At 32.5% G+C, this 9,564-nt stretch overlaps 1 protein-coding gene across 2 annotated transcripts; it reads left to right on the top strand.

The window, feature by feature from the left end:
- The first annotated feature begins 336 nt into the window (after positions 1–336).
- On the top strand, positions 337–4,548 carry LOC107488796 (ATP-citrate synthase alpha chain protein 1). 2 transcript variants are annotated; one of them, XM_016109572.3, is made up of 13 exons: positions 337–471; positions 965–1,075; positions 1,395–1,571; positions 1,688–1,849; positions 1,973–2,053; positions 2,167–2,218; positions 2,342–2,456; positions 2,570–2,651; positions 2,849–2,944; positions 3,035–3,136; positions 3,239–3,355; positions 3,446–3,562; positions 4,215–4,548. In XM_016109572.3, the coding sequence occupies exons 2-13, from the start codon at positions 977–979 to the stop codon at positions 4,284–4,286; spliced, it is 1,272 nt and encodes a 423-aa protein (XP_015965058.1). In that variant the 5' UTR covers positions 337–471; positions 965–976; the 3' UTR covers positions 4,287–4,548. The 2 variants fall into 2 exon arrangements, with proteins under 2 accessions (XP_015965058.1, XP_015965057.1); XM_016109571.3 differs by lacking the exon at positions 337–471 and adding an exon at positions 533–722.
- The last annotated feature ends 5,016 nt before the right edge of the window (positions 4,549–9,564 follow it).

Here is a 9,564-nt window from a genome sequence, read left to right as displayed (position 1 = left end):
AAATTAGTTTTTCAAAAATAATTTGTTGAATAATTTAATTTTTAACAAATTTTAATTATTAAATTAATCCTTAACCTTTTATTTTGTTAGATAAGTTAATTCTTATATTAAAATTGAATAAGTTAGACAAATTAATTTATATTAAAGATATAAGAGTATATAAATTTTTTTTATATCAATCTCTTTATATAAATATATACTATAATATAAAAAAATTAACTTATCTAACAAAAAGAAAATTTAAAACTAATTTAATAATTAAAATTTATTGACAACTAATTCAAACATATTACTCTATCTGAAAATAAATAACAAAGTTGTAGGATGAACTTAATAGCACGCCAGCAACAAGCAGCATAGTGTAGACAAACAACCCCAACCATTAAGGTACATGGAACTTTGAAACAACGTTAAGTGGTTACATTGGTCCAAGAAGGAGGAGAGGAAGAAGAAGAGGGGGTAGATTAGTAGGTAGGTACCACATGTTTATGTGTTGTTTGTTTGTTTGTTCCAATTTCTGAACTCTTTTACTATTTGGCTACCTTCTTCTCTAATTCACCAACCAACTACCCATCATTTTCTTTCCCATTTATTTTTCGCTCTCTTTTTTTCCGCTCTCTCTCTATATATATACACCCATCACGCCCCTCTCATCATTCCTTCACCTCTCGGTTAGATCTAACTATCCACACCCACCTTTGTTGTTTCATCTCTCTGTTTTGGTAAATCCTAGATCTTCAATCTCCCCCTCTTTTTGTTTCTGTTTAATCTTAAAGCTTCGATTTTGATCCACTTTTTGAGGTCCCATTGAGCTCATTTCGAATGGGTTTGCATGGCTTTTATGAGATTTTGTTTTGTGGATTGGTAGCGCTTTTGGCAATTCAGATCTGTTTATAATGGATAATTCATAATTGGGTTGTTTTTCTGTTTTGGAATTTTTTGTGCTTTCGGTTTATTGAAATAGGTTGAGATAGAAATGGCGCGCAAGAAGATCAGAGAGTATGACTCCAAGAGATTGTTGAAGGAGCACTTTAAGAGACTCTCTGGCCGAGACTTGCAGATCAAGTCTGCACAAGTGAGTACTTTTATCTTTTGTGTGCAGAATCATGAAGTTTTAGTTACAATGTGGATATGATGCATGGTTTTGTTTTAACTATATAGCTGAACCTACATCAATTCAAATTGGTTTAGTGGCAAAACAACATACTCTTAATTTGATTGTAATAGGAAATGTTTCAGTTGTGATTGAAGCTAGTTAATATGCTATGTTATGTGCATATAACGGGAAAAAGAAAATCATTTTTTCAGTGATAGTTACAATCATAAATGTGATTGGGTGTGGTGTGCATATCAAGGTTGGTTGAGTAATGATTTTGTTGTGGTTTGTGCCTCAGGTTACATCATCCACTGATTTCGCTGAGCTTCAAGAGAAGGAACCTTGGCTTTCATCTTCAAAATTGGTTGTGAAGCCTGATATGTTGTTCGGGAAGCGTGGCAAGAGTGGCTTGGTTGCCTTGAATTTGGATTTGGCACAAGTTGCTTCATTTGTGAAAGAGCGACTTGGAACCGAGGTGCTTTGCCCCTCTACCCGCGAAACCTTTCATTTATCTGTTGTCCTCAGTATTTTGGTTCCACTCTAGTGTTTGATGCTTTTGGACTTTCGGTCATGTCTTTCTCTTAAATATAGGTTGAGATGAGTGGTTGCAAAGGACCCATAACAACTTTCATTGTTGAACCTTTCGTCCCCCACAAAGAAGAGTTTTACCTTAACATTGTATCCGAGAGGCTTGGGAACAGCATAAGCTTTTCAGAATGTGGAGGAATTGAAATCGAAGAAAACTGGGATAAGGTAGCGCAATGCATATCCTTCACATTACAAATTAGACACTCGATATATTTTCTGTGAAAAAAATCTTTCCTTATAATCCATAACCTACACTTACAAAGTGTTTTTTTTTTATATATATTTCAGGTTAAGACTGTATTTGTTCCAACTGGAGCGTCTTTCACATCTGAAACTATAGCCCCACTTGTTGCAACCCTTCCCTTGGAGGTAATTAAACACTTTATTTTATTTTATTTTTATATGAACATAATGTCTTGATTCGAGATGTAATTCTATTGAAATATGTGATTTAATACTCTTATGTAATTCTTTCCTTACAGATCAAGGGAGAAATTGAGGAATTTCTCAAGGTGGTTTTCAATATATTTCAAGGTATAGAATATATATACCACTGGATGGGATTGCATGATCAACTTTATTAACGTTTACATTTAAATTTAAATTTTCTAACCTTCCATTATTTGATTCACTTACTTTACTTTTCTTTTGTGTTAGACCTGGATTTCACTTTCTTAGAGATGAACCCATTCACATTGGTTGATGGAAAGCCTTATCCTTTGGATATGAGAGGCGAACTAGACGACACTGCTGCTTTCAAGAACTTCAAGAAGTGGGTTCCTCCCCTTTAACGAATGCCAACTATTATGATCTAGGATAGGATCCTATATTTCTAGTTTGAGGCAAGGAGTTGATGGATAACATACCTCATCATATTTGTTGCAGATGGGGAGACATTGAATTCCCATTGCCATTTGGAAGGGTTATGAGTGCCACTGAAGCTTTCATTCATGGATTAGATGAAAAGGTGATTAAAAGTGCTGCCCTTGTAGGTCCTTAATTAGTATGTAATGTTATCTCTTGGCTTGTATTTTATCCATGTCTATCAAATTCCCGATACTAATCTCTCAGCAGTCATCAATAGTTTAATGATGATGGGAATAACACTATTGCTTCTAGTTATGATGATAACAGTTAATTTTTTCATGTATTTAACATTGGCAGACAAGTGCATCTTTGAAATTCACAGTGCTGAACCCAAAGGGCCGAATTTGGACAATGGTAGCTGGTGGAGGTGCTAGTGTCATCTATGCTGATACGGTGCGTTTATCTTATTTTCAAAACCAAATTCACAGTTGGAATCCATTTCTTTACAGTATTCATTGACAGCATCGTATAATATTAATATAGGTTGGAGACCTTGGCTTTGCATCTGAGCTTGGAAACTATGCTGAATATAGCGGTGCACCCAAGGAAGATGAGGTCTTGCAGTATGCCAGAGTTGTGATTGATGTAATTAACTTTTATTCTCTACTTTATTTTTATCTACTTATCAATTTAGAGATTTGCATTGTTACCTAAAAATAGCTAATGAAATACATAATAACTTTGCAGGCCGCAACTGCAGACCCTGATGGCCAAAAGCGAGCTCTTGTGATAGGAGGGGGCATTGCTAATTTCACTGATGTTGCTGCTACATTTAGTGGCATAATTCGAGCTCTGAAAGAAAAGGTAAATACATAAAATAGAGATTTACTCATTTCTATCGTCATAAACTCTTTGTAGTATCGATAATTAATTGTTGAGGTATTCGCTATTCAGGAAGCCAAGTTAAAAGCAGCAAGGATGCAAATCTACGTGAGGCGAGGGGGTCCCAACTACCAAAAGGGTCTGGAGAAAATGCGAGCCCTCGGAGAGGAGCTTGGCATCCCCATTGAGGTTATATCATAACTGATTCCCTTGTAGATTGTATATAAAGTAAAACTACATTCTAGTTCCCTAAAAGCGTTGGCTCTTAACAGATTATTCTTAGAAAAATCATATACATAATACAGTATTGTCCTTGTAACAAGCTTCAGGTTTTTTTTTTTTTATCATTTTCTTTTTTCCTTCTTACCATTCCCTCTCTAGAGCTAATATGTTTAGATTATGATTTTTCTTTAAGAGCTAGGCTGAAGATTTCTAGGACTAAAATATAGTTTAGTTCTTTTTGAATAAATTTTGCTTTTTTTCCCCCCTAGAAGCTGAAGATTTGGGCTGTAAAAGATAAGTTTTTCAAAAGCTGAAAAAATGCAGCCTTAACTAACATACTATCAGAGATATAACTATTCATGTGTTTCCTCCTGTTAGCTTAAACTTTTGAGAGAAGTGGTTTCATGACCTGGTATCAGAGTTTTTACTTTTTATGACCTAAATGTCGAAAATTCGATCCTGGTTGACCCCAAAAGAGGCTCTTGCGAGGGTGTTAGAAATATATCTATTCATGTATTTCCTCCTATCAATTTAAGCTTTTGAGAGAAGTGGTTTGTTTCATAACACATACCAATAGAAAATTCTTGTTTTGAGGAGGCTTATATGTTTACATTTACAGGTTTATGGACCTGAAGCAACAATGACTGGCATATGCAAACAGGCAATAGAGTACATCACTGCTGCAGCTTAAATCATTTGAGGTCAATGCATTCTTTTTTATATTGGCAAGTCTGAAGTCAATGCTCAAGGCTGATTCTTAATCCCCGTGTTCCCATATTTTGAATATTTTGGTTAGAACATGTATGTTTACAGAATTCAATTCATCAAACAAGTGTGGGGGGGAAAAATGGATAATAGAAGAGGATATGGCTGAGGATGTTATTTTTTGTAGAATTCTGTTGGCACTATGTTGACAAAAATAAAATAAGATTGTTCTCATTTTGTTTAGACTATTATACCATTTGCTACTGAGTTTTGTTGTGCCTCTTTCTTCCTCGTGTAATCTGTGAACGACTGAACGGAAATGCTTCATGAACAACCCTTTGTCAATCAATGAATCAATCATATATTAAATTTTTAATGAGAGTTTTTAAAAGGTTGTAGTAAATATATTTGATAAATAAAGATAAAAGTGATTTTCAATAAATGTAACTTACAAAAATTGTGTTTGATAATAATTTGAAACACAATGTAAGCGACATGCAGAGTAATAACAGAGAGAACGGAAAACTGAGAATTTGTATTATCTCTCTCTTTTTTACACAATGTACTTAGGTATTTATATATTGCATTATCTAGGGCGAACTACACTCGACTATAGTTACATTCAAGACTAATTAAAGAAAGGTCTAACTTCTTAGAATAAAGGTCTAACTTCTTTACTGAATATGTGATATCAGGTGGTGTCACTGTAACATACTATAATCCTCTAATTAGTGACCTATAAAGTGTTGGATCTTCATATGATGGAGCACCTATGGATGTTAGTTTTACAGAAGTAATTATATGTGTAATCACAGATTTAGAATGATTTTCTAAGTCTTTTAATAGAAAAGTTGAATTTAATTGCTTAACAATCTTCAGAATTTCTTCCTCACTACTACCTGTTATAAGCATATCATCCACATATATTAAGATATATGTGATTGATGTTGCTGTGACCTTGATGAATAGGGAAGGATCAGATTTGGCAGATTGAAAGCCAAATTTTCTAAATGCCGCAGTAAGAGTAAAATACCATGCTCTAGGTGCCTGCTTCAACCCGTAAATAGCTTTATTTAATTTGCATACAAGATAAAGATCAGAGTATCTAAAACCTGGTGGTTGGGCCACATAAATAGTTTGAGTAAGTTGTCCATTAAAGAAAGCATTATAAAAATCATATTGTCGAATCTTCTAGCCTTTAGAGAGAGCTAGAGTTAGCACTATTCGTATGGTTACTGGTTTGATGACAGGAGAAAACACCTGATCATAATCAATACCAGCAGATTGAGTTTTCAGTGGGAGTTATAACTTTTGATTGGAAGGTTTGAGTTTGATAGAGCCATGTTTGGTGTGAGTAAGCATAGGATGCGTGTTGTAAGGAATCATAGCACGAAGATTATGAAAAGATGAGGGTAGTGGAAGAGCCATGTTTGCATATGAGAATTGGAGATGAAATTGTTGATTTTGAAAAGATTGGTCAAACCGAAAGAAGCAAGATGTAGCAACATGACCCAATTTACCACAACCTGATCGGCCTCCACATCCTCTACGGCAAAACCTCCTCGTCCAGAAAAACTCTTGTAGCCACGACCTTGGTTTGAAGCTGAAGAAGAATCAGATTGCTGGTTGTCTACAGCACTGGTGTGAGCAACATTAACTTAAATGTATCTGGCTTTCTAAAGCGCTCAATGATGTCTTCTTGTGCCATTAGAAGAGTCTCAAGATCTAGTATGGTGTAGGGTGGTTCTTTGACAATGACAAGAGTTATAAAAGAATGATAATCTTCATTTAAGCCATCAAGAATCACATTGGTGTATTCAGAATCAGTGATGGGAGTTCCAACTGCAGCTAGTGAATCCACTAATTTCTTGATTTATAGAAGATATTCAGATGTAGAACCAACCTTTTTAACTGACATGAGTTGTTGTTGAAGCAGGTGAATGCAAGCTTTCATTTGAGAAGCAAAGTATGTATGGATTCTGCTCCAAATTTCATGAGCAAGTTTAAACCAGTATCACGATGTTTAAAGGAAGCATCAAGTGAAGCAAAGAGCCAAGAATGCATGTTATAATCATCGGTACGTCAATCTTGATATGTCTTGGATTCTGTTTGTGAGGCTTCTTCTTCAGGAGTAGAAAATCTTAGAGAAATTTTGGAAGGATCTAGATGATCTTGTAATTTCTAGCCACATATTGCCAGTGTTGCAAGGTTTCTCCAAGTAAGAAAATTATCTTCAGAGTTTATCAGCAAGTGAAATTGGGAGAAATTTGTGAGGTGATTGAGTTATTGTGATGGATGAAGAATTGGAATTGGTGACATGAGATGAGAGTGGTGCAGAATTTACTAAAGAATCTACCATGAATCCGGTGGCACTTCTGATACCATGTAAGTAACATGCAGAGTCATAACAGAGAGAATGAAAAACTGAGAATTTATATTCTCTCTCTTTTTTACACAATGCACTTAGGTATTTATATACTGCACTACCTAGAACAAACTACACTCAATTATAGTCAATTAGTTACATATAAAAAAAATTCCGACTTCTTAAACTAAGCTCAACTCTAACGATAAAATAAATTAGAGCCTCATTCACCGGGTCAAAAAAAGGTGACCCTTTAACATTAGAGTAAGGTGAATTCTATGGTGTAGAATAAAATTTTTTTCTATACCTATAGATGTCAGATGTCAACTTTCCTAAATAGCCATGAAACCATGCTACAATTATGATGCACTGTTGAGCGTCAGAAATAACATGATGATAGGAGAACAACTCCTGTGTTATTTTTCAGAGGTAGTAGGTTCAGTTAAAAAAGATTACAGGATTATTATTATGGAAATCAATGATGATTAATTAATATGTGGCACGTTAGTGGCTATCCCCTCAACCATTAGTGGCTCTTGGATTCCCCCCTCAGTGGGTACCTTTAAGATTAATTGTGATGCTAGCTATCCTGACAGTGGTGCTCGAGTTGGTTTTGCTTGTATTAGCAGAGATTGGAAGGGAAGGTGGCAACTAGGCTGTCTGGGAACAATTGAGAGTCGTAGCATTTTGCAAGGAGAGTTGTTTGCTATTTGGAGAGGCTTTCTTTTAGCATGGGACTCGGGACAAAGAGACATTATATGTGAGACAGATTGTGTGGAGGCTTTTACTATTGTCAATAATTTACAAGATTGCTTTGGGTTTATTGATCCTTTGGTGTTAAAAATTCGAGATATCATGTCTTGGAAATGGCGTGCTGATCTTCGGTTGATCTTGAGAGATGCAAATACAGTAGCAGACATCATGACAAAGACCGCAATGAGAACCCTTTCTCCCCAAGTGGAGCTTCCGTTGGCTTGGAAAGAATTTGAGAGTAGTATTCAACGAGACTACCTTTCTTAAGCAGTTTCTTGTTTTTTTTCTCGTTCTTTGTTTTTGTTTATTTCTTTTAAGTCACAAAAAAAAATATATGGCACGTTAATAAGATGGACTTAGTAGTGTTGTTTGTGGGCCTTAGTTTATGTCTGATGTTGGTCATTTGTAGTTCTTTTATAAGTAAGAATGAGTTGTTGTCAATTGGAGCCCACTTACAATTAAATATCTATCATAGTTTATCATTTATTCAATTATTATCTATTGTAATAATTATTTTTAGAATATTTAAAATTTAAAATGATATCTTTTAAAGTTAGAATATTTAAATTTAAATTTAACAAAATAAAAATAACAAACTAAAATTAAACTTTAACTAAATTAAAATTAAAATAATATTATCAAAATCATTTTTTTCGTTTTTAAGATTGGTATATATAATTTTTTCAATTCTAATTAACGAGAGCAATGAACACAATTATTTTTGGATAAATTTCAGATGTATTAAGAAATTATTTATTATGTAATTTTGTAATTTTAGATGTGTATAAAATTATTTATATTAAAAAAATATAAACATGAATTTGTTTTGGATGTATACTAAAAATATTTTGTGTATTATCTTATTATTTTGAATGTATTAAAAAATTTGTTTATGTTAAAAATAATATAAACACAAATTTAAATAAATTTTGGATATGTACTAAAAGTACTTTATGTATTATCATATTATTTTAGATGTGTTATGAATATCTGTAAAATAATAAAAAAAGCCTACCACAAAAATTAATCATGAAAAAAAGAAAAAAAAATGTTCAAGGAAAAAAAATAAAATATAAAAATATATTTAGGGACCTACTGATTTTGAGCAAAAAAAAATGTAAGGCGATTAGTTTGGTTATTTTCATTTTTGTTTTCAACGAAAAGAAAAATAAAATGTAAAAATATATTTAATTAAATAAACTAATATTGTTTTCAATAAATATTTTAAATGATAAACTATGATAGATATTTAGTTGCAAGCAAGTTCCAATTGACAACAACTCATTTCTACTTATAAAAGAATTACAAATGGCTCACATCAGACATAAACTAAGGCCCACAAACAACACTACCAAGCCTATCTTATTAACGTGCCACACATTAATTAATCATCATTGATTTCCATAATAATAATCTTGTAATCTTTTTTAACTGAACCTACTAGCTCTGAAAACAACACAGAAATTGTTCCCCTATCACCATGTTATTTGTTATTTCTGACGCTCAATAATGCATCATGATTGTAACATAGTTTCATGGCTATTTGGGAAAGTTGACACTTGGCATCTATAAGTGTAGAAAGAATTTTTATTCTATAAAAATTTGCTTTCTTTCAACTATAACCAATAATATATAGATATATGTTAATTAAATTTAAAAAAAATTAAATAATATTTTGTTAATAAAATTAAAAATACTTTATATACAGAGTTTTACTAGAAAACCAATGGACTATTTATATAATGTGTACAATGGACTATATGAATTACAAAATGATCATAAACTCTTGACCTTTCGGATCTAGAACTCTAATATCATGTCATGATACCACTCATCCCAAAAGTTTACGCTAATGAAAAAAGATAACACTAATAGTTATATCTCTAATACTTCCTAAACCTCCATTGTTCACATTGTACAAATATTTCATTGGCTCCTTATACTTCCTCTTATATACATATATGAGATAATTGTTACATAATATTTTTTTTAGCGAGTGACCGTTATATAATATGTATTAACTTTATATATATATATTATACTTTATGTATATAATTAATTATGATAATTATTAATAAATTAAATATGATTTAATTATTTAATATAATAATTTAAATAATAATTAATTAAATAATTAAATCATATT

The sequence above is a fragment of the Arachis duranensis genome, chromosome 5, assembly GCF_000817695.3.
Source record: "Arachis duranensis cultivar V14167 chromosome 5, aradu.V14167.gnm2.J7QH, whole genome shotgun sequence".
NCBI lineage: Eukaryota > Viridiplantae > Streptophyta > Magnoliopsida > Fabales > Fabaceae > Arachis > Arachis duranensis.
Note: the sequence above shows the minus strand (reverse complement) of the source record. Positions and strands in the feature narration are given on the sequence as shown.

What these genes read in the sequence shown, in the direction of transcription:
- LOC107488796 (XM_016109572.3), top strand. Translation starts at nt 977, where the DNA reads ATGGCGCGCAAGAAGATCAGAGAGTATGACTCCAAGAGATTGTTGAAG. An exon ending in TCGAAGAAAACTGGGATAAG is followed by an intron (nt 1,850 to 1,972) that starts GTAGCGCAATGC and finishes TATATATTTCAG; the next exon opens with GTTAAGACTGTATTTGTTCC. An exon ending in TTGCAACCCTTCCCTTGGAG is followed by an intron (nt 2,054 to 2,166) that starts GTAATTAAACAC and finishes CTTTCCTTACAG; the next exon opens with ATCAAGGGAGAAATTGAGGA.